The sequence below is a fragment of the Diachasma alloeum genome, unplaced genomic scaffold (assembly GCF_001412515.2).
Source record: "Diachasma alloeum isolate Michigan unplaced genomic scaffold, Dall2.0 Dall_scaffold_00177, whole genome shotgun sequence".
In the NCBI taxonomy this organism is placed as follows: domain Eukaryota; kingdom Metazoa; phylum Arthropoda; class Insecta; order Hymenoptera; family Braconidae; genus Diachasma; species Diachasma alloeum.
In genome coordinates, this window is record NW_021680343.1 from 826,602 (window position 1) to 851,253 (window position 24,652).

At 39.0% G+C, this 24,652-nt stretch overlaps 3 protein-coding genes across 3 annotated transcripts; 2 read left to right on the plus strand and 1 right to left on the minus strand.

Annotated features, from left to right (window-relative positions):
• Nucleotides 1-737: 737 nt before the first annotated feature.
• LOC107037148 lies at nucleotides 738-5,868 on the plus strand. Its single transcript, XM_015255540.1, has 3 exons — nucleotides 738-1,012; nucleotides 2,804-2,970; nucleotides 5,575-5,868. Exons 1-3 carry the CDS (start codon nucleotides 817-819, stop codon nucleotides 5,773-5,775), a joined length of 564 nt encoding a protein of 187 aa, XP_015111026.1. The 5' UTR covers nucleotides 738-816; the 3' UTR covers nucleotides 5,776-5,868.
• Nucleotides 5,869-6,021: 153 nt separating this feature from the next.
• On the plus strand, nucleotides 6,022-11,204 carry LOC107036955 (iduronate 2-sulfatase). The gene is made up of 7 exons (XM_015255237.2): nucleotides 6,022-6,213; nucleotides 7,410-7,587; nucleotides 7,745-7,875; nucleotides 7,985-8,174; nucleotides 9,453-9,737; nucleotides 10,408-10,676; nucleotides 10,780-11,204. Exons 1-7 carry the CDS (start codon nucleotides 6,022-6,024, stop codon nucleotides 11,122-11,124), a joined length of 1,590 nt encoding a protein of 529 aa, XP_015110723.1. The 3' UTR covers nucleotides 11,125-11,204.
• Nucleotides 10,746-23,680, minus strand: LOC107037648 (transcriptional regulator ATRX). Its single transcript, XM_015256298.2, has 8 exons — nucleotides 23,431-23,680; nucleotides 23,284-23,341; nucleotides 22,187-22,299; nucleotides 21,611-21,751; nucleotides 21,007-21,140; nucleotides 16,206-20,483; nucleotides 12,215-15,833; nucleotides 10,746-11,536 (listed from the first exon to the last, which is right to left on the minus strand). Exons 2-8 carry the CDS (start codon nucleotides 23,339-23,341, stop codon nucleotides 11,453-11,455), a joined length of 8,427 nt encoding a protein of 2,808 aa, XP_015111784.1. The 5' UTR covers nucleotides 23,431-23,680; the 3' UTR covers nucleotides 10,746-11,452.
• Nucleotides 23,681-24,652: the final 972 nt, after the last annotated feature.

Sequence of the window (24,652 nt, forward strand, 5' to 3'; positions counted from 1 at the left end):
GAACAGTTCAATAGAAATTCAATAGAATTTTCTAACGAATTCGACAGGTTTTTCTATTCAATTTGTTCGTCTTGTTCGTACGTATGTAAACAAATTCTCTTCGATTGTTCGCTAATAAATCAATGGCATTAAATCTTTTTGTAGAGACAACAATTCTACGCAGATTTATCCATTTTGCGTCAATCTTTGCACGTGTTTTTGAATTCCCGAGATTTCCCTCGGTTTTCGATAAAGATTTATCACTAATTTTTCTATTATGACTTCATGCCACTCGTGTCACTCGATCTATTCATAATTAATTATGAATTTTTAGAGGATTATTCATTGTGAAAGAATCAATTATCTTGACCTCTTCACTTTTTTCGATGCTTGCTATCTGAATTTATCAGTTCCCGGGTAATATCGGTGTTTATTTTTTCATTTCATTGGGTCAAGGCCACGAAACTTGAGTCTTCGTGTGAAAACACTAAATTTGGACCGTGTGAACAAAGAAAAACTCTGTTTACCACCGTATCAGTGTTGAAGAAAAGAGCGGAAAAATGAATTCCTTACTAGTGACGGTGTCAAGGCACCTTCCACATTTTCCAATCATTCTGATTACCCCCCTACTATCAGAAATAAACAAAATACCAATAGGATTTGTCGTGCGCATGCCATCGAAAAAAGCGAATTTACTCGACAAACACGTTCGAAGGATAAGGTGAGAACGTTTAAAACGGCAATGCACGTGAGTTTAATCGTCAGGTGTAGTTCAGCATTTCTCGAGGTGAAGTGAAAATTACCTTTGGGAATAAATCACTCAATCGAATCATCGAGATGTTATTTGAGAATAATTTTCGCAATGCTCTCGTGATTATTTTCACCCCTCTGATTATCGGATTTTTCGCGGGCTCGAGTGATGCCAGCAATCAATGCAAAAACAAAGTCATGAATATTGTGATAAAGATGTGCAGTGATACAGGAGGCAGAAATAAACGGGATCTTGAGGGTCTGTCGGCTGGAAGTTATTCAGGTGAACAAAAATTTCATTCGTCAGTGCAACTGCAATCGAGTTTGGAAGGGAATTTTTTTTTGCTTCCGAATGGAAGCATTGGAATCGTTCAAATTTACGTTTTGGATTTTTTGTGTTAGATCGACCCATTACGATCCAAAAAGTCCGAGAATGCAATTTTTAGATCGTGCCCGTACGTCTGTGAACAAATTTTTCTTCGGTTGTTCCCTAATGAATCGATTAAATTGAATCTTTTTTCTCTCAGATGTAGGTATTGTTGAGCCCTTTCAATCGCCATTGATTAAAATTCAATTCATTTACCATTTTGAAAAATTTTCAAAAATTTTTATTTCACGATAACTAAGAAAAATGTTCTGAATTGAAATTAATTGAAAAGAAATCTTATTCAATTCAATAAAGTTAAATAAACAATGAATCATACATGATTGAAGGAAATGATGTGCAATGCAATTTTTAGACCGTTTCCGTACGTATGTAAACAAATTTTCTTGAATCCGTTTTTTCTCTCGAATGTAGGTATTATTGAGCCCTTTCAATCGCCATTAATTAAAATTCAATTGATTTATCAATTTTTATTTTTACGGTTTTAACGTGAAACCTATTTTAATTTATCAAATTTTTTTTCACGATAACTAAAAAAAATGTTCTGAATTGATTGAATGATGACTTGAAAAATTCGTTTGGATGTCCTTTTGACCGAGTTCGAAGATGAAGGCGATAGTAATAATCGTTATTTTTATTCATTTGAGAATGTCCAAAAATTCTGTATTTTTTGAAAACCGGAATTCCCGGGATATCTTTGGATATCATGCTTCAAAAGAATTCAATCTTAGCTTAATATATTTGTTTTAATGCCATTAAGTCGAAGTTAATATATTGGTTGATTTGTTATATTGGTTTCTTCAAATGTGATGTGTCAAATGCATTCAATTATGTATAAATAACATTTTTCTATCAACATTTTATCGAAGGGCTGAGGGGAGAGATAGAACCGAAAAACGACAATCGGTTGTATAGAAAGGAATAATAAGAATAATGATAATGATAACATTCTTTTTTCCCCTAAAATGCAGGCATTGTTGAGCCCTTTCAATCGCCGTTGATTAAAATTCAATTCATTTATCAATTTTTAAAATTTGGAAATTTTTTCAAAAGTCATTTTTTCACGATAACTAAAAAAATGTGCTGAATGGATTGAATGATGACTTGAAAAATTCGTTTGGATGTCCTTTTGACCGAGTTCGAAGATGAAGGCGATAGTAATAATCGTTATTTTTATTCATTTGAGAATGTCCAAAAATTCTGTATTTTTTGAAAACCGGAATTCCCGGGATATCTTTGGATATCATGCTTCAAAAGAATTCAATCTTAGCTTAATATATTTGTTTTAATGCCATTAAGTCGAAGTTAATATATTGGTTGATTTGTTATATTGGTTTCTTCAAATGTGATGTGTCAAATGCATTCAATTATGTATAAATAACATTTTTCTATCAACATTTTATCGAAGGGCTGAGGGGAGAGATAGAACCGAAAAACGACAATCGGTTGTATAGAAAGGGATAATAAGAATAATGATGATGATAACATTCAACTAAATTGAAAATATGGAAAAATTAGTTGAACAGAAATTTTATTCAATTTAATAAAATGTAATAATGAATTATACGTGATAGAAGGAAATGATGTGCAAAGGTTACTATTCGGAAGCATATTGCTAATTTATTAGCAAAAATAATAGCTATACTATAGGCAATACAAGAGCAATTTCCCACTTGGTTTGTATTGAAGGGGATAAGTTTGTTCATCATGTTCGGAGAAGACAAGTGGAAGAGAGGACAGCAGAACCTCCAATCGTCGATGTTGAGGTGCCTCCGAATCCGGAGACTGCAGAAGTTCCGGGTGTTTACGTCGGCGATCCTCCCTCGCAGACGAAATTTGTCGGGCTTATTGACCAGGTGATTACCAGTCGACAAGTGCATTTAGAGAAATTCGGTTTATAACATCTTCCCTAAGACAATTTCGTGACTGATTTCCTCCCCGAGTGTCTAATACGTAATTTCTAATTTCTGTGTTAATATGGAAGGGAATAATTTGATGAAACGATTTGACGAGCAATTCTGGTAATTGATTAAGGATGTACGACACCCTTTCGGCCAAAATTCGCATTTTTTTTTCATTTTTCTGGCAAATTATTGAGCGGATTGACGCGAAATAATATACCGTTTTTGCTTTTTATCATTATTGACTGACTCACGAAGTTTCATGCTAGTGCAATCATTTTCCTGTATTTTTTCTAAAGTTTTGTGAATTTTCGAAATTTTTTTAGAAAAACCACAGGAAAATAACTGCACGATCATGAAATTTCGTGAGTCATTAAGGGGAGACGACTACTATGAGTTTCATAAGGCGTAGGTTATTGGAGTGAGACTTTTCATACGTTGAAGATCGATTACATAGATCTGAAAACGAATAATTAGTGCAAAAAAACATTTTTATTGTTGGTTTGCCCGAAAACGCTTAAAATGCCAAAAACATTCCAGGGCCTCCAATGTTTGAGCTACGAAGGATTTTTTTTTCCAAATTATCGGAAAAATATGTGGATTAACAATTACAAGCTATTTTTTTTTAATTCGCCTCTTACACGGCTAAATTTTCTTTTTTTGTATTTTTTTTACACAAATAGTGAATTTTTTTATATGAAAAAAAATCGAAATCAGCTGTATAGGAGTCGAATTCCAAAAAACTGGCTCGTAATTGTTGCTCCACACATTTTTCCGAAAATTTTGAAAAAAAAATCTTTTGTAGTTCAAAAATTGGAGGCCCTGGACTGTTTTTAGCATTTTAAGCGTTTTCGGGCAAACGAACAATAAAAAAATTTTTTTTTTGCACTAATTATTCGTTTTCAGATCTATATAATCGATTTTCAACGCATGAAAAATCTCACTCCAATAACCCACGGCTTTTAAAACTCATAGTAGTCTCCCCTTAAGTAATGATAAAACGCAAAAACGGTATATTTTTTCCCGTCAATCCGATCAACAATTTGCCAGAAAAATTCAAAAACGTGAATTTTTGCGAAAAGGGTGTAATACATCCTTAAGTAGTTAACATGAGTGACTAACAATTAATTCTGTGATTTCGCTTTGATTGTATCCCTGCAGCTTGCAGCATGAGACCTTTCCAGCGCGGAATCTCCAAAAGTCCAGTATGTAAAAGAATTAATCAGAAATGGTGAGATATCGTTGAGGAAATTGGATATCCAAGGGTCTTTTACAGTTTGGCACAGACTACACTATAGATTCAACCATTTTCAATCATCAAATTTGTCAATTAAATTCCGTGAGAAAAATTTGAAAAAAATCGTGAATATTCAGTGTCATTTAAATTACGTTTTGTATAGAATTATTATTTTTTTAAAGATTCGTTGTTTATAATGAATAAATAATTGAAATCGTTTAAACTTCCGGAAATCTAATTTTTTTAGACTTGAAATTGATTTCTGGTAAAATAATTTATAGAAAATGTTTGTGACTCTCAGAAACTGCAATTTTTAAATTATCTCATTAATCTCTCTCCAAAAGTAAACTTTCTAATTTTTTTTCAGATTTCTATGTTTTCTAACCGTTCAATATCGAAATTAAAATTCACGGAAACTTAGGGTCCAGTGCGACTACAAAACTAGACAAAACTAGAAAAGCATTTCACGGGAGAAAAAATAGCCAAAATACTTGGATATCCTTAATACCTATTTACGTTGGTGAAAACAGTCAAGAGGTCTCGGAGGTTAAAAAAAATTACTGAAATGCGAAATTAAAAAAGCTATCAAGTCAGGAGCAAACTTTGTACCACGAATTTTCAGTCAAGAGGGGACGGAAAAATCTGAAAGATGGCTTAAGAGATTTGTTCATTTGGCAGAAACCGTATGAAGTGAGTTGAGCGCCTTTTGAAGAGAATAAATAATTTTGAGAAATGTATAAAAACACGAGGTGATGGCGTCGCCATCTTTAAAGTTCCTCCTGGCAGAGGGAGGGGGTGGGCGCCGCCATCCAAGCAAGATGGCGGCGCCCACCTGTCGACCACCTCACGTTTTTGAACATTTCTTAAAATTATTTATCTCTCTCAAATCACCTTCAACTCATTCCGGGCAGTCCCTAGAGAATGAACAAATTTTTCAAGCTATCCTTCTGATGTTTTCATCCTCTTTTGGCTGAGAATTCATGACACAAACTTTTCTCCGCATTTCAGTAGTTCTTAGAACCTCTGAGGTCCCCTAAAATGAAATCCGTAGCGAAGCGATAAAACGGTTTAAATCCACTCAACTCTAAGCTGAGTTTTCGAAGCATATCTCGGAATCTAAGGGAGATAGCCAAATTTTTGAAATTACCTTTTTCGTAGCTTCAAATTCGCGCTCCAAAAAAGGTCATAACAAAAATTTTGCAATCTGCCTTAGATTCCAAGATATTCATTGAAAACCCTCCAATAGTAAAAATCGATTTAAACCGTTTTATCGCTTCGCTACTGAAATCAAATTAATTGTTGGAATGGAACAAAATGTGTAGGAATCTAATTTCGGTGGAGAACTGGGCTTCGAGTTGAGCATAGACGAGGTGAACGACCTGTATGAGGAGCTCGCCGAGAGATTACCGAGGGAGCTGAAGAACGATGACATACAGAAGATGTTCTTCCGTCTGGCTGCTGAGTGCTGTCGGCACGATGTCGACTCTTGCTTTGAATCGAATAAACTATTGAAATGCGTATGATGAATGAAGAAAGTTGCACTATTTTGTCATTCATGTTGATGTTTGTGAACTTGTAAATATCATCAATTAATTAATAAATAATTTATCGCATAATTTCCTCGATCTTTTCCCCTGGATTAATTTATGAGTGAATAATTGGAAGGGAAAACATCTAGATTGAGAGAGTCTGCAGCTCTGGAAGCATGCGTACGCCCACCCGCCACCCCCTCATTGCCATCTTTTTTATCACTTCGCACTCCCACCGAAATGCGGGGAATATTCGCACAATTAATTCTACCTCTCGTCTTCAAATTTTCCCTGGGGAAACCCAATTTTCTTTTGATTATTGTTGACGACCTGCGCCCCGCCCTGGGCTGCTACTCCGATTGGAAAGCCTTCACTCCGAACATCGACAGACTCGCGAAAAATGGGATTACTTTTGATAAAGCTTACGCACAGGTTAGACATAATTTTGTAATTGAAGTAGTCTTCTTCTTTATTTATTTTTCATTATTACTGTTTTCTGTTTTATCTCGGGGATTTTTTTGGTACAGAGTACTTTTTAATTTTGGGGGAGGATTTTATTGCTTTTCTACGGCAAACCGTCCAGTTGGACACGAATTTTCCGATTTTTTTCTTGGATTTTGTAATGAGAAACGAAGAAAATGCAGAGGGACATGTATGAAAAAATTCAATAGAAAACCTAGCGAATTCGCTAGAAAATTCTATTGGAATTCTACTGAAAAAAATTCTATTTGTTTTTTGCGCTGATTCTATTGGATATTGGATAAGAAAAAATCTGTAGATTTGAATTTGTGTTTGAATTTATCTCTTGAGATTTTTTCTGTAAAAATGCTTGGGCATCAATTTTCTAAGTTTTGTCCACTCAGATTCTGTAATCCAAAACAAAACAAAATCCAGCGGAAAAAAGATAATTTGTGCCCAATAATTCTAATAAAAAAAATCTCAAGAGAAAAATTCGAACAGAAATTCAAAATATATTGAGTTTTTTTTAACTGAGCGCAAAAAACGAGTAGAATTTTTCAATATAATTCCAATAGAAATCCTATAGGAACCCCACAGAATTCCTATAGAATTCCAATAGAATTTTCTAGCGAATTCGCTAGGCTTTCTATTGAATTTTTTTATGCGTGGAACAACTTACGAAATTTACTTTCGGGTAGTATTCATTTGAATTTTCTGTGAAAATATGAATATTCAGTGCCAAATTCTTTTTTTCATTCCATCAATTGACAACTCAAGAGTCCATTTACCGGAATTTTCCCAATTTCTATTCATTTTCATGGAACAATTGAACTGAAATTTATAGTTCTCATTGATTTTTCCATGAAATTCTAAATTTTCAATGACGAAATTCCTTGAAATTTCAGGAGAACTTGATGTAATAAAAATTTCCAAAAAGTGTACCTCAAATGTAACCAAAATTTTTTAACCGTTTAAAAAAAAGTTTAGCAGACAGATGAAATTCTCCTCGTTTTTTCAATAAAATAGTTTCTGTCGGACGATTTCTACGAAAAAAAAACGTATTTACGCTGTGGAATTCTTCAACAGAGTCAGCCGAAAGCTACTAGAATCCACCAAAATTTTCTCTCGAATTCGCTAGGTTTTCGAGCCCCTTCACGATTTATTTCTAGCAAGCGCTGTGTGCGCCGAGTAGAAACTCCTTCCTCACATCCCGCAGGCCAGACACCCTCGGTCTCTACGATTTCTACAGCTACTGGAGAGAGGCCGCGGGCAATTTTACAACTCTCCCACAATACCTGAAGGACCACGGCTACACCACAATGTCAGTAGGAAAGGTGTTCCACCCAGGTGATCCCATTACTCCACTATTTACTCATCAGAAAAGAAAACTTCAGTGAATTACCCTCGTTTATTAGTTCTACATTCACTACATCTAGTCTTAAAAATAACATATTTAAATATTGAAATAACATACTCAATATCGATACAACAATTATGCATTCAGGAGTCAGTTCGAACAATTCGGACGACAGTCCCTACTCCTGGAGCCGAGAGGCCTTTCATCCGTACACTAATCGGTACAAAGACACTCCCCTCTGCACCTCAAACGACGACAGATTACCCGCACGCAATCTAGTAATTCATCTCATTCTCAAGCGAATTTAATTATTATTTTTTGTTCAGATATATTAAGTCATTACAAAATGTGCAGGATTTATTTACACTTCACCTTTTGGGTTTTTAGGTGTGTCCAGTGGACGTTTCGTCAATGCCATTGGGAACTCTACCGGATATCGAGAATTTCGAGGCTGCCAAGGATTATTTGAATAATTATAAGAAGAATATCACGAAGATTAACGGGGAGAAACCATTTCTCTTGGCACTGGGGTTTGAAAAACCTCACATACCCTTGAAGTATCCCAGAGAATACTTGAGTAATAGCAGAAGCAAAAAATTATTCCTTCAAACGTACACTGAGAGAAAAACAAACACGTTGTCAAACAAGTCTTGTTTGGGCCAACAAAATCGCTAGTTGAAAATTGCCAAAAAAGAATTTGTTTGGTTCGAATTTGAAAGTGTCAAACATGAATAATTGTTCTGCTTTCGACAACAATGAAATATTTGGCTCAAGAGGCGGATAATTCACACCAGACGGTGCCTTTTCAGGATGAAAATATCTCACGTAGAGGGAAATTTATCAACTAATATTTTATCCCTAAGTTACAAGACTGCTGTCATATCATTATTATTGTTTCATTTAAGGGTTCATTTGTTGTCTGTGATTATTAGACAACCGAAACGAAAAACTACTGTCCCTTATTTGGCATAAAACAAAGATTTTTCGGGAGCAAAATACGTATGGGGGTATCGAATAACGAAGGAGTAGTGCGAGAAATGACATTTCTTGCGTGTACAGAGAACGCAATTTTTTTTCAACTACTAAATCTATTTTTGCGACAAAAAATTTTCACTCCGGCGCACTCTCTGTATGTTTAGCACAAAAAAATCCTGTTTTGATAATTAAAAAAAAAATATTTTTTGTTTGAGAACTTTGTCGTTTTTCTCTCAATGTAGGGGAAAGTGAGGCAAAATGGAATAGTCGAGAAACAACAGTTTGACGCAATTCAAGCGAAAAAAAAAATTATCAAATATTTTTTGTTATTAACTTTTGTCTATTCGTGGGAGTACTGATGAGAATAATAATTGAGAATTTTTGGCGGCAGAAGATATTGTCAATGAATTAAATGACAATAAAATGAAACAGCAAAATTCAAAGTGCAAAGCAAGGCCCAGAGGGAGACCCAGAGGGGGAAAAAGGAAAATGTGATGCTGAGTTTCAATCGAATGAAAAGAGAAAAGTGTAATTCGCCTAATCTAATCAATTGAATTATAATCCATTGAATTATAAGACGACTAGAAAATTATTATTCTCATCAGTACTCCCTATCATGAAAAAAGTTGATAAACAAAAGTTGATAAATAATTTTTTTTTGCTTGAACTGCGTCAAATAGTAATTTTTCGGCTGTTTCATTTTGCCCCGCTCTCCCCCAATAAAAATTCAGGTGTAAAATGCGAAAAGGATGAGTTGATTTCATTTTCAAAGAGATTATTTCTCTGAATATATCTGACATTCACCAAATATTCATCCTGAAGCTGGGATGACTCATTCGCACTTGAAAATTGAGTGAATTTTGGCATTTTCACGTCGCAGGACATCACTGCCTGGACAAATTCACACTGAACGATTATTATTGGCCTGATAACATCAGCAGTGTTGCGTACAACCCCTGGATCGATCTACGGAAGCGAGAGGACGTGAAGAGGCTGAATCTGACGTTTCCCTGGGAGAGAATACCAGAAAATTTTGGAAAGAAAATATTGCAATCGTATTATTCAGCCGTTTCGTACGTAGATGAGTTGATCGGGGGAGTGATGGGAGAGCTGAAGGCATTGGGACTTCATGATAATACTGTTGTCATATTAACGTCTGATCACGGTGAGAAAATTTATTATTAATTATCTCAATAACGAAATACTTGAGAAGAAAATGTCAGAAATATTTTTTGTAGGGAATTTCTTCAGCTAAGAAAATTCTCTTCTGACATTTTCCCCTGAGATGCTTCAGTATCGCGATAATTAAATCAAGAAGTCGATTTCGGACGACACTGTTAAAAATTTTCGTCTGAATTTTCCATGCCAAATTTCGACAATTTTTATTGTGTTCAAGTTCCACTGAATTTTCAGGAAATCTTGTCATTGAAGAATCAAATATTCCATTGATTTTCTGTTCAAATGATCTGAAAATCAATGAAATACTTGAAACTTGATTTTTCAGTTCAGTTATTCTCTGTAAATTCAGAAAAATCTGAAAAATTCAGGGAAAAATTGAAAATTCATGTCATTTTGTTACTGAATATTCATGTTCCACTGAAAATTCAATCAAGTTGTAAAATTTCCATCTCACTCCCACCGAAAACTCCGGAATTTCCGTGAATTCTACTTAAAACTTGAAATTTCATAACCATTGTTTCCCTAAATCAGATTCAATGTCACTCTCATTAGATTTACTACAGCATCTTCCACGAAATTTCAAAAAATTTCCAACAGTGCTTCACCCATCGCAATTTCTCTTCTGATCTCCAATATCATCAAGCCTAAAATTCCAGGATGGTCTCTAGGTGAACATTCTCAATGGGGAAAATACAGTAACTTCGAGGTAGCTGTCAGAGTCCCCCTGATCGTGTCCCTCCCCAATAGCCACCAACAAAGAATGAAACTAAAAACGAATGCAATAGTTGAACTAGTGGATTTATTCCCCACAATCGCTGAGTTATCTGGCAACCCTATAGAGCCGTGTCCCAAAAATCGCTCTGAAATCATCTGCAGCGAGGGAATCAGTTTTGTCCCCGTTATCAACGCAATTTCCCGCAACAAGGTATTCCAGAAATAATGATTACTACACTGAGATGATAAATTTACCTTTTCGAAAATGATACAGACGATGTTGATGATAATGAATGTTTAATGATTTATTCAAGACTATAAAGTGGAAGAGAGCTGCATTCAGTCAATATCCACGACCTGGTGTATCACCAACGTGGTCACCAAACAGTGATGAGCCACGTCTTCAGCACATCAGAATAATGGGCTACACAATGCGTACAAAAATCTATCGTTACACAGCATGGATTAAATTTGATAATCTCAGAATGACGAGTGATTGGAATAAACTGATTGCTGATGAGCTCTACGATCACAGGGTAGATCCCCACGAGATGACAAATCAAGCAAACAATACTGATTATCTAAAAACTAAAATTAAACTGAAGAAACTGTTGAAGAGTGGATGGAAACGAAGTTTGCCTCGATATTTTTCCCAATAGACAATCGATAGCTCATTTATTTCATTACATTTACGATGAAAATAATGAAAATAGAAAAAAAAACTATGATAATTGATAATAAACTAGTTATAAAAAATTCCGATTCCTACAATTCTTTCCAACTCTTTTAGAAACAAAAAAAAAACAGTTTTAGTCGATCTAATCCTCTGTCACAACTGAAAGCCTATTGGCCGTTTTTTCACCATCACAAGATATTTCTAGGTGTCAAAGTCAGAGAAAATTTACTGGAGATGAGAGAATTTTTTCATTACCTCCGTAATTCTTTGAATTATAATTGATTTTGTCAATAGTGTCAGCAGCCTCTTGCTTACTCTTCTTGAAACTTTGATGGTTTACTTTGAGCTGATGATGCCGGGGCTGTGCTGTTGGACGTTGCTGTGCTTGGAATTATCTGAAAAACAATGTTTTCAAACAAATTTAATGAATAAATCATTATTAAACAATCAGTGGCGTGCATTCTGTTCAGTATTTAATTAATTCCCTCTAAAGTCCATTCAATTAGTTTCCAGAACAAATGTTCCATTGAATTCAAATGATCAATAACAATTGATCATCTGATCAATCAAAAAATGAATGACGGTTGAAATAAAATGACTGTCGAATCACTGTTAGAAATTTCTTGAAATTTCAGTCGCAATGTCATCTGAATTTTCAATGTTGTGAGTTTGAATTCAATTTCAATTGAAAATGTTTCCCAAATTTCTCATTCATCTTGAAAATTCAAGAAAATTGGGTTTTTCATGTTAAAGAATCATTGATATTTCAATGAAAGAACATACAATTCAATTTTCAATAGATTCAGGCAATAAATTATCTGAATTTTCAACAATTTTCAAGGTTTTTCAGTGCCGCGTGTACCTGAAAATCGAGAATTACTTGAATATTCAAGAAATCAACTGATTCGTCAATAAAAAATTCTCCAAAATTTCCTGTACCTTTGTCATTGTTCAAAATTTCAATCTTTTTCACTTCAAATTTCAAGCCTAATATTATAACAATGAATGAGTAATGATATTGGAACAGTATTTGTCTTTTTCTGACCCCAAAAATTCAAATCATCAACGCTCACCTCAAGAACATCAGGATCACTGGAAGCAGTGGCCCCTCCCTGCGTGGCAGGGGGCTGCCTATACATGCTGGCATTCTGTGGAGCCCTCTGCGCCCCTCCAGCAATGCTCTTAAAATTCCCATACTGCTGAGCATAGAGCAACTGCTTCTGATAAGCTGTCATCTGTTTAGCCTGCTGATGATGCCTGGTGTAAGCCTCCTGAGCCAGTTGATTAGCCAGCGTATTAGTGGGATTGGAATAGCTCGCTGCAGGTGCCACCATGGATGGTTGTGCCACCCTGCTGGACATAACCGCCTGATTCTCCATGTAACTGTACATATCCATCAGTGCCTTGGTGGCCATCATCTTCTGCTGTTCAGGAGTCATATTAGGGAAGTCTTTCTGGTACAATCTCTGTAGATTGCTGAGCTCCATCTGCATGGCATTGCCATTGGAGAGTGTATTCATCATCTGTTGATTATACTGGAGCAACTGATCCTGATAATTGAAGCCCATATTCATCATTGGATTGACTGGTGGTCTTCCAGCCTTCTCCTGCTCGTACTCCAACCAGGCTTGCTTCCTCTCCTCCTCGTCCAATCCCTCATCAGCCTTATTCTCCAATAATGAATCGTGCTCGTGGAAATTAACGACAATATCCCTGTGCTTCGAAAATATCTCAGCGAGAAGTCGATCCTTCGGGCAGCCAATGGTCTCCGGTGTCTCCGGAGGTCTGTCCAGTGTGTATAACTCAGCCAGATCCGAGTGTGTGTAATGCCTCTCGATCTGCTGCTCATCAACAACTCGACAGGACAGAGACAACTTCGTCACCTGTCTGTTGTAAATCTTCTCCTCCATGGTGCCAGCAGCCAGCAGCCTGTAGACATAACACGGTTTCTTCTGTCCAAACCTGTATATTCTGAATATACTCTGAACATCGTGGGATGGATTCCAACTGGCGTCGAAGATGACGACTCTGTTGGCAGCTGTCAAATTAATACCAAGACCACCAGCTCTCGTTGATATCAAGAACAATCTGGCTCTTGTGTTGGTTGGCCTGTTGAATATTTTGCACCAGAGACTCCTGTTCTCGGTTGACGTCTGTCCATCGAGCCTGAAGTAGTCCAGCCCCAGGGACCAGCTGCCAGTGTGGCCATCAACCAACTCCGAGGGATTGTCCAGATTATTCTGCGTCTCATTATCAATCGTGGCTAGAAATCTCTCGATCAGGGTGAGTGAGTAGAGGGACTGAGAGAAAACGAGGACTTTGTCCCCAATGTTCTCGCTCTCTTTGAGGATCTCAAAGAGAATCCTCAGCTTTGCCGATATCCTCAGGTCCTCAAAGTGCTCGTCCTGCAGGAACTGGCTCCACCACTCTTGCTCCTGCACTGGCTCCTCAACAACCTCCTCAACATCAGCATTAGCCCTGGTGTGACGTTTAACAGGAACATCACTCTTTTTACTCTTTGAACTGCTGGTCGATGCAATGGTGCTGTCACTCTTGCTGCTCTCGTCGTCACTTCCATCGTCAATGAAATCCTTCAGTGAACCCTCTGAATCACTCGCCTCACGTATTCTCTTCTCAGCTGCCTTATCAGCATTGAGTTTAATGGCTATTGGATGTGTCCAGATACGCTGAAGTGCCTGGAAATCAGCGAACAGTGATCCACCAGCTGCTCTCTGTCTCCTCGCCAAATTGTCGATGTAATACTGATACAATTGGATCTGAATATCCGATAACTTGACAAATATCACGTACTCCTGCTTGGGAGGTAAGAATGGAGTCAGTACTGAGTAGTCGAACCGTTGGACACTGCCCTCCAACATCTTATGAAGTACATGAGCCCTCTTCTTCATCAATTTAACGTCGTACTCAGTGGAATTGTCAAACTGTCCATTCTGAATGGGATTGACGAATCTATTCAAGAATTCCTTCTTAGTACCGAGTAAATTCGGCTTGACAAATTGCACCATGCAGTGATACTCTGTGAGATTGTTCTGAAGAGGAGTACCAGTCAAGACAATTCTCCTGAGTGTTCTTATTTTGCTCATGGCCTTGCTGATGGCTGTCGTCTCACTCTTCAGCAAATGTCCCTCATCACAGATAACCAAGTCAGGCCCTGGCTCCACCAGACACTTGAAGAACGATTCCCTCAATTTCTTGTTCATCTTCTTCGTTGGATTCGACAGATTCCTGTACATCTCGTACCCAAGAATAATGACCCCACCCTTCCTCTGCCAACGTTCAAGCTGAAATCTCCTCTCAGCATTCTGCTTGAACTTGGTCAACTCGTATACTTCCACGTCGTCCCCATCGTTCACCTCGTTCAGCCAGATCTTGAACTCATTCACCCAGTTCAATACTGTGCTCAAGGGGCACACAACGAGAGCAGTTCGAACTCCAGTCTTTTCAGTGTTCACCAGAAGTGTGTGGGTCAGTGTCACAGCCTGGAAGGATTTTCCTAGACCCATGCAGTGCGCCAGAATGCAGCCAGAGCCTGAGGTGGATTTAGCTCGTTCCAGGGACTCGAAGCAGGCGTCCCACATGAATTTTATTCCCTGGGCCTGGTGGGGCTTCAGCCTCTTGACCAATCCCTCGTGGACACTCAGGAGTTCCTCCTTGGATTCCTCGTCGAAATCCAGAATCAACTTGTCCACCTTCTCCTCACCAGCCAGTCTAGCCTCGTACATCTCGTTGTAGAGCTTCTGACGCTCTGCCATTCTCTTCAGTCTCTCCTCCTCCTGCTTGGCAGCCTGCTTAGTGTCATCAGCCACTTTCGTGTCCTTGATGACTTTCCTGATGTTCTTTCTTCCTGACTTGTTGGGGGATCCCTGCGAGTTGGCAATCTCCTCGATGTCACTGTCACTGTCTGTCCCAGCTGTTCTCACTCTACGTCTCTTGGGCTTTGGACGACTCTTGAATGATGAGCTAGAGTCAGACGAGTTGTCCCCCTTCTTCGATCGTTTTTTCCCTTTCTTTTCGGGCTTGGAAGACTCCCGAGGGTCTTCCGAGTCATTCGAAGGCTCCTCGTCTGTCAGTTTTATGTCAGAGTCCGAGTTCAATCGACGTCTCCTCACTCTCTTCTTCTTCTTGGAGTCGTCCTCAAAGTCTGAATCCTCAGAGTCCTTCTGGGAGAGTCTCTGAACCTTCTTTTCGAACTTCTGGGACTGCTCCTCCTCGTCTGATGATGATAGCTTCATCGTTAAGAGTTTACTCTTCTTCCAGTCAGCTTTACTCGACTTCGAGGAGGTGCCCTCACCCTCAGGCGGCTTCTCCCTCGATTTACCTGATTTTTTCTTGTCTTTTTTTTTTTTCACCGGCTCATCGTCCGAGGACAATGTCACGGGCTTGTCCTCGTCTGACGACTCCATCAGGGCGCTCTTGGCGAGTTTTTCAGCGTCGTGTTGCAGGTCACCTGATAATTGAGATTTCTCGCGAGTCTCACGGTCCTCTTCGCTGCTGGAACTGTCACCAGTGTCAATCTTCTCTCCATTCACGTTGAGGTGGTCCACGAGGGTGTCCTTAGCCTCTTTGGAGGTCTTCTTCTTCGCTCTCGCTGTCGATGTTGTGTCTGATGAGTCTGAGGCATTTCCCTTGTCTCGCTTGCGGGTCTTCTCAAGGCCATCTAGAGTTGTCAGACTGAAACGAAAATGTGAATTTTTTTGTGTTTTAATGTTATCCGGAGAACAAGGTGAATAGGAGAGCGTCAAGTTCGTCTTCTTCATCCTGACGAGGGAGTGCTGAGGAAAATGGGATCACCTCAAGCCGAAAATACACATAAAATAAATTAAAATTCATTCCAACCTCTGAAAAAAATACCTTCGAAATGAGAAAAAAAAAACGGTTGAATTTCGGAAAAATGTTTACATTACCCTCCTCTCCCCTGAGGAATACCAAGAGAGGTTCAATAATTCTCTTCACTCAACACAACTGAAGCCTTTTATTAGGGACATCATCGTCAATAAATGATACAAGCCAAAAAACGTTATGAAAAAAATGAATTACAAGTACCTTTTGAGTTCTTTATCCTCAAGGTACTCTTTAGATTTTTTCAATGCCCTTGCATGACGCCTGAGAATATTATTCGAGAGCCTGTTCACCACCACCGAACATCCCATCCTGAGCTTTTTATCAGTCTTATAAAATTCTGAATTTTTAATGTTGAGCTTTCTCCTCTTGACACGTGGAGATGAGAACATACTGTCTGAATCTCGATCGCTGGGAGTTGCTGGCTTCTTCAATGGAAGTTTCTTCTTCTTCTTTTTATCCTCGTCTTCATCAGACGACGATGATGATCTCAACAGGAGTTTTTTTGCTTCTGCATCAAGGTCTTTCGCTCTCTTGGGCCCTGATTTTTTCGATTTGGGACTGGGCTTTGAGATTTGAGTTGGAGAAGTTCTACCAACTTCGGCAACTGAAGAATCTGATTTTGATTTTTCTTTCTTCCTGGATTTATCGGATTCTTTAGCAGAACTTTCCACCTCATCTCCAGATTTATCTGAAGCCCCAGCAGTTTTCTCTGTCTTGGAAGTGTCCAGATCATCTAGGGATGAGTTTGAGGCCAAAAGTGCCTCCTTCGCCCTCTTCTCATTCCCCTTGGAGGCAGTGTCATCCGATACTTTATCTGACGATGTGTCTGGCTCGAGAAGCGAGTCTTTCGTTGTCTCCTCGTGCGGTGCCTGTGACGTAGATTTTTCCAATGACTCCTCCACCTCTCTGTCGTCTGACGATGAGTCTGAGTTCAACAGCATCTTCTTGGCTCTCTCTTCAGAATCAGACACTCGTTTCTCATCGGACTTCTCTGATTCGTCCAACCCCTCAGCCACGTCTGATGACGATTCACTGCGCAGAAGTATTTTCTTGGCCATCTCATCAACATCAGAAAGCTCTGGAGATCCTTTCCTCTTGGACTTATCATCACCTTCAATTATTGTGTCTTCAAGCTCCTCAGGAGATTCTAAAGGGGACTCAGGTCGTTCGGTTCGTTCTTCAGCATCAGAATTCTCTTTAGACGATGCTCTTGATTGCTTCTTGGATTTTTTAACCGATTTATCGGACGTTTCCTCCTCATGTTCAGACTCTGATGAAGTTTTAATCAAGTCTCTCTTGGCAGCCTCTTCAGCCTCAGTTAATTTCTTCTTACCAGATTCAACTGATTGGCTCAGTGTGACTGTACCACTGTCTGATGAGGCTGAATCCAGTGAAGAATCCTTCGCAGGTTCTTCAACGTCAGGAGCCTCTCCAACTGCATCTTTGTCTCTGCTGAATTTATCCGATGGAGGACTAGTCTCAATCGCTGTGACGAAGGAATCCTCTGAAGTCAGCCCTGATTTTTTCTTCATTACTTCCTCAGCATCAGCTGCCCCTGGGGACGAGGTTCTCTCCTCCTTGGACTTCTCTGTTGATTTCTCCAGTGAGGATCGACGTTGAGCCTTCTTCTTCTTCTTCTTCTTCTTCTCCTCACCCTCGCTTTCCTCTGGGGACGAGTCGCCCTTCGATTTAGAATCCTTCGATTTCTTTGGTTTGACTGTTTCTCCGTCTGATGAGTCCACGACTGACTGGATGCTGTCATTTTCACCAACAGCTGAGGGCTCTTCATTCTCCCTGGGTTTATCATTAGAATTTGTCGTGACTTCTTCTTCAGAGGAGGAATCGGGCTGGGGGCTTGGTGCTTCAGCCAATTTTCCATCGTCATCTGACGAATCAACGTCTGAAGTCACTGGAGTCGACGCCTTCTTCTTTTTCTCGTTAGATCTGCTCATTCGTTCGTCGGCAGACGAATTTCGAGACAGGGTTTTGGATTTTTTCTTCTCATCAGCTTCACCCAAATTCCCATCCTCATCTGACGAATCAACGTCTGAAGCCACTAGAGCCTTCGCCCTCTTCTTTTTCTCGTTAGATCTGCTCATTCGTTCGTCGTGAGACGAATTTCGAGACAGGGTTTTGGATTTTTTCTTCTCATCAACTGTTTTAACCAATTTTCCATCGTCATCTGACGAATCAACGTCTGAAGCCACTGGAGTCGACGCCTTCACCTTCTTCTTTTTCTCGTTGGATCTGCTCATTCGTTCGTCGTCAGACGAATTTCGAGACAGGGTTTTGGATTTTTTCTTCTCATCAGCTTCACCCAAATTCCCATCCTCATCTGACGAATCAACGTCTGAAGCCACTAGAGCCTTCGCCCTCTTCTTTTTCTCGTTAGATCTGCTCATTCGTTCGTCGTGAGACGAATTTCGAGACAGGGTTTTGGATTTTTTCTTCTCATCAACTGTTTTAACCAATTTTCCATCGTCATCTGACGAATCAACGTCTGAAGCCACTGGAGTCGACGCCTTCACCTTCTTCTTTTTCTCGTTGGATCTGCTCATTCGTTCGTCGTCAGACGAATTTCGAGACAGGGTTTTGGATTTTTTCTTCTCATCAGCTTCACTCAATTTCCCATCGTCATCTGACGAATCAACGTCTGAAGCCACTAGAGCCTTCGCCTTCTTCTTTTTCTCGTTAGATCTGCTTATTCGTTCGTCGTCAGAAGAATCTTGAGACAGAGCTTTGGATTTTTTCTTCACAGCCTTGGCTTTTTTACTCTTGTCCCCATCTGATGAAGCATCAGAGTCTACAAATGATGATACTTTGTTCTTCTTGGCTTCTTCCGATTTATTCCTCTTCCTCCCCTCTGATAATTTCGAAGATTCTGTGCTGAGTTTCCTCTTTGACTTCCGGTCAGCATCAGAATCACTCCTCGATGATCTACTCTTCCTCTTCTTGTCCCTCTTATTCTCTTCATCTTTATCATCTCCCGACAGCAACAAATGGTCCGGTGATTTTTCACGAGAGCTGACACGTTTCGCCTTTTCCACTCTCTTCCTAGATTTTTTACTGGACTTTGGCCCTGGGGAGGAGACCTCTTCACTCGTGTTACCAGAGTCACTCAACCGCTCCTTCTCCCCAGCTTTTTTCCTCTCACCCTGTCTCTTCTCCTGGCGTTTCTTCCCCTCTTCATCATCAGAATCAGCGAACATGTCGTCATTGGAAGACCCCTCGGCATCACTTTTCCCCCTCCCCCTGTTGTCAACCTCAACAAGAGCCTCTGGAACCCGTGAAGCACGCCCGAAGGAGGAGCCCAACTGTTCCCCATCACTCGTACCCCCATTCATCTCCTCATCAACTGGCGAAAGGCTTTTATCTCCCCTCCTCCTCCTGCTCTTGCTCTTAGTCTTGCTGCTGTGTGCCTCTTCATCCTGAGTAAATATCTCAGCACTCTCGCACTCAGAGACCTCAGGAGTCCTCTCCACCGAGGAGCTCTTCTCTCGACTCTTGACTTCCCTCTCATCCTCATCACTCGACGAAGGAACAACACCTCTCCCCTTCTTCGTATTATTCAAACCACTTCGTGATGGTGTCACAGAGTCATCGATCCCATTGGTGCTGATGAAAATATTCTTGATCTTGGTCTTTTTACACCAGCTACCGAACTTGTTGACGAGGGTATGCTCATTGTCATCGATCTTCTTCCTGAAGGATGCAGCTGTGTTTTTGCACTCTGCTATCCACTTGGTCGCCTCCACTGGCCTGATCGTCTCCTTCTGGGAGTACTGTCGTTGGAGTGACTCAGCAGCCTCCATCATCCTCCTGGAAGTGGACTTCAGACTGTGAATGAAGTCCTGGAGGGAGTTCTTCAGGGAGAACACCTGTTGCTTCGATAATATCGTTCCCACTGGGCTGTCAGGCTCATCAGGAGAGTGGGTGAAGTCCTTCTCGAGCACTGAGAGTCTCTGGAGGGTGACGTAACTCTCCTTGATGATCTTCCTCTGTGTGAACTCCTTTCCAGATGAAGAGTCTGAATTCTGTCGTTTCACGTGATCCAGCCTCTGCGTGAACCTCTGGGTGCTCTTCCTCGAGTCTGAGGATCCTGCTCGGGTTCTTCTTGTTGGATGGCTCGTCGAGAGTTTGCTCTGACGTCCTGATGACTCCGGAGTCGAGCTCCTCTCCACTGAACTCCTCTCTGATGAATCTTTTCTTCTCGAGGATTTTGTTTTTCTCTGTTTTGACGATTTCTTCGGTTTTGATACTGATATCACCTCGATGTCATCGTCACTGTCCTCTTCGGTCTTATTCGCCGATGACTTTGAGGCATTTCGGGGGGGTCTTCTCCCTCGAACACTCGATGACGAGTTGGATTTTGATACTCTTGACACTTTAGAGCTTTTTTTAGACATCTGAGCTTTTATATCGTCAATGTCGTCGTCTTCGGAGGATTCTTCACGTACCGTTTTTTGTTTTTTCCTCCTTCTGAAACACAAGTATCCCAATCGAAAATATTTCACTCTTTGATGGGTTTTTTTTACTTGCATGCATGTTTCAGAGTTCTTCTCTTTATTTTTTGGTTTCATTGGTACGGTTTAGGCTGATTATTCGGAGCTCAATCTTTTCTCATTGGAAGTCTCATTGAATTTTCAAACTTCTTTTTTTTACACTCTTTATCACTTCGGTGGGCTCTCTATTGGGGACTCGATGAGGTGATCATGAAGAATTTATCATTATTAATTTTTTTAATGCGTGTGCAACAGTAAACATGCTTGTTAAATTGGCTGTTTCATGAATTCTACGGGAGAGTTGCGGTTTTAAAGTTGTTTTGTAATGCTATGGGGATGTGTTAAAAAATAATGGGGAAGATGGTGTAAAGAAAAAAAAAGAAATTTGAAATTTCAATGTTCGCTTTTTTATGTGTTTTGCATTCCGTGAACACCGATACTAATGAAATAAAAAAAATAGAGGGGAACTGAGAGAGTGAGGGGGGGCTGTGTTTTTTTACCTGGGGGATGCTGACATGAGGGTGGCGCAGACGCCTCGTGCCTCCCACAGGGGGTTTGTCAGGCAGACGAAGCACTTCCAGGTGGTTGTGTCTGCCAGCAGGAGCGCACTTGACGCATTTCTTTTGATGCAGTTCTGAAGATAAATTAGGTGGGTTGATTGTGAGGAAATTTTTTGGATCGTTTAGATGAATATCTTCGATTCTGGAGAATTTTTTCTATTTTTTTTGTATTTTGTCTTGAGATTTGGAGATATTCATAAAAAACTGGGCCTGGAGATGAGTGGATTTATACTGTTCTGTTTTGGCACTGAATTATGGAACTGTTTTTAATTAGTCACAGCTGCCTTTGAGTTCCTAATGTTGTGAATTGATTTCAGTTGAAGATTAAATTGCCAATAAAATATTCTAGTCATCGTGGAAATTCAAAAAATCTTATGAAATTTTAAAATACTGAAATGGCAGTTTGGGTCTTGAAACTCATTGGGCATAATGCAATTTAATTGAATATTCCAGGAATTAACTGTCGTGGGAATTTAACGATCAATACATGAACGAAAGTTTTTTGGACATCTCATCTTCCATCACGAAATATTCCGTATGTTACCTTGCAGAATGAGTACGGGCAATTTTTCACTGGACATGGATAGAGGGTTTGACAATGGTCAGATCCACACATCAAACATCTCTTCTTCCAGGCTTTGACCTTTAGACTAGACTTGAGGACACGAAACTGGTCACAGCAGGGCTGAAGTTACACAAAAAAGTACATTTTTTAATTATATATTTTGGTCAATCTCACAAGGCAAAAAGTTTATCAATTCGTGAGCTTGACGAAGTCAAAATCATTGTCAAAAGCTCATGAAATGACAATTAGATAACTGTTGCTTTGATTTTCTTCGTGTTATTTGATCCCTAGACTCTTCATCTATTGTTAAAGACCTCTCTTTCTTTTCAATAAGTAAAAATACTACACATTAATTGATTCACAAGTTTGGCAAAGCTAAAATAATGACCAAAACTTCACGAAATGACATCAACATTGTTTTCACTTTCTCCAACGTATCTTGAAATCACAGAGATTGTTGTCTACTCTTCTTCCAATAAAAATAAAATTCAATGAATAGATTTCCTCCCTGTCCAATGCTTTCCTTAAATTCACTTCTGAAATTGTGTGACTCACCTGACACTGTAGAATCCCCAAAAAAGGATGTGCATAATAATTATCAGCTTCAAAACTGATAGTATTACCACACGACGAGCAGGACAGTTTTCCTCGCTTCACCGACGTGACACCTGCAACAAGAAACGACGAGAAAAATGTGAAGAATTAATGCTTCAGAAGCTGAAACAAGCAGGGGACAGCGAGCATATGGCGTGTCAAGTGACAGTGAGCATGTCACTGAGTGATATCTTATTTTTTTTCGCCATTAATGTATTGATGGCATTGCGGGCTTCCGAATGGTCTGAAATATTACGAAAGTTTCTAGCTTCTCAACACTAACTAGCGGCAGAAATTTCAGATGGTTACTGCCACCTCCACGGGTGATATCAAAATTCCAATACTTCGAATACTTCGTATGAGCGGGTATACATATTTTCTGTCCAAATTTCAAGTTGATATTTCGATTTTTGCACAAGCTACNAAAAAGTCGAATATCTCCGAAACTACTCAGGCGATTGAACCCATCTTCAACACGAAACATTGTTATCATGAGAGGAAGATTCTGTCCAAATTTCAAGTTGATATTTCGATTTTTGCAGAAGCTAGAGTGTTTACGAAGATTTTCTATGAAAAAACGGAAAAACGCGAATATCTCGAAAACTTTGTATGAACTGGTATATATGTTTTGATTGATTTAGATAGAAAGCGTCGAAACGAATATTTCGAAAATAAAAAAATCAAAATCGGTCCACTATTTTGGAAGATATTTGCGAAAAACGATTTAAAAACGAATCGCTTTTTCATCAAAACTATTATATCGATCGGGCTGAAAGTTTGCAGCGAGTTAGTCCTCATTAAGACCTATAATCTGACGAAATTTCAGATTTTTTGGAATTACTTTAGCCACTTGATTACTCAATTTTCTAAAAATTGACCATCCTGGAGGGGGCGGACGTGGAGACATATAGACATGGTCGCCAAGCTTCGTATTTTTACGCTTCAGACCATTCTACATCATTTCCAATCAAAATTAGAGAATGTGAAAATCGAAGGATTGCAATGCTTCCACTCGGAAGAAAAAAATATTAAAAAATTGTTTTTGTCGTTGGCATTACCGCTGTAGTATGTAGCTCGATATGCAGATTCCTCGTCGGTGACTGTCGCCTCGCACATCTGAAAACACCGGGAAAAATCGTGAATTAGTTTGAATTCCGAGAGTATAGGACTATTTTCATTTTTTAACGACTATTTACAATCGTTACCTTTGTGTGTGATGGTCGCCACAGCCCGCCAGATTTCTCGACTCGATATCCCTCTCAATTGCGCGGTATCGCGGTTGAAACTAATCGATAAGTTTTTACGGTCATTCGGGGGAACAAATAACTAGTTAATATCTCCACTGATAAGGGGAGATGTGGATTGGGATGCTTGAAGTGATGACTTTGTGGTGTTTTTCACGGCAACCTTGATATTTTCGCCTGGCTCTTTTTTTTCGCTCCAACGTCGGCCATGTTTGCTTGCAAACGTCGATCGCAGCGCCTCAGTTTTCTGGAGGTAGGTCCAACCATTTCATAAATATCTAACGAAGATAAGCAGATAATCCCGAAAATCTATCAGAATCTATTGTCCGAAAATAGGAACGCTTTTTTATACCATAAATACAATTATGTAATTTCTTTTTTGGACAAATTTTCCTTTTTTTAATATTTTTTTAAGGTACTTCCTCAGTGAGTTATACTTGGTAAAAATTTCGCAATGAACTGAAGACCTAAAATTTGGGTCATATGTTGTTGAGCACATGTGAAAACGATTTCCAAAATTTCAAGTATTTTTTCCACGCGAATTGTTGGGATATGCATCGACAAAAACTTTAAAAAGACAAAAATTGAATGTTTGACGATGGATATCTCAAAAATTCGCGTGGAAAAAATACTGGAAATTTTGGGAGTCGTTTTTACATCTTCTCAACAACATATGATCCAAATTTTAGGTCTTCAGTTCATTGCGAAATTTCCACCAAGTATAACTCACTGAGGAAGTACTTTAAGCGCCCTAAAAAAAGATACTAAATGCTACTGAATGGAGCAAAAACAAAAATTGAAAAAAAAAATTTTTCTTTTCACATAAAATCATCGAAATAACCACATTATAATGATTAAACCCGAGAGTCACTAAGTGACCATGGTTTAGTGTAAAAACTAGATATATTACGTTAATTTTTTTTATATATCTGTCTTTTTTTTATGTAAACAATGTAAATATCCAGTTGTAGTTGTGAATAAAAACATGGTTTAAAAAAAAAATGACGAAAAGAGAAAATGATTTCATCGAAATCCAATTGAAATATTCCACATGAGAAATTTTAGTTTTCTACATTTCCCTGAGAAATAATAAGCTGTTGCTATACTTGAATGATAATCTCTTCCTCTTTATTGATTGATAAACAAACGAGAATATTAGGGCCTCACATCTTGTCTTGTATGA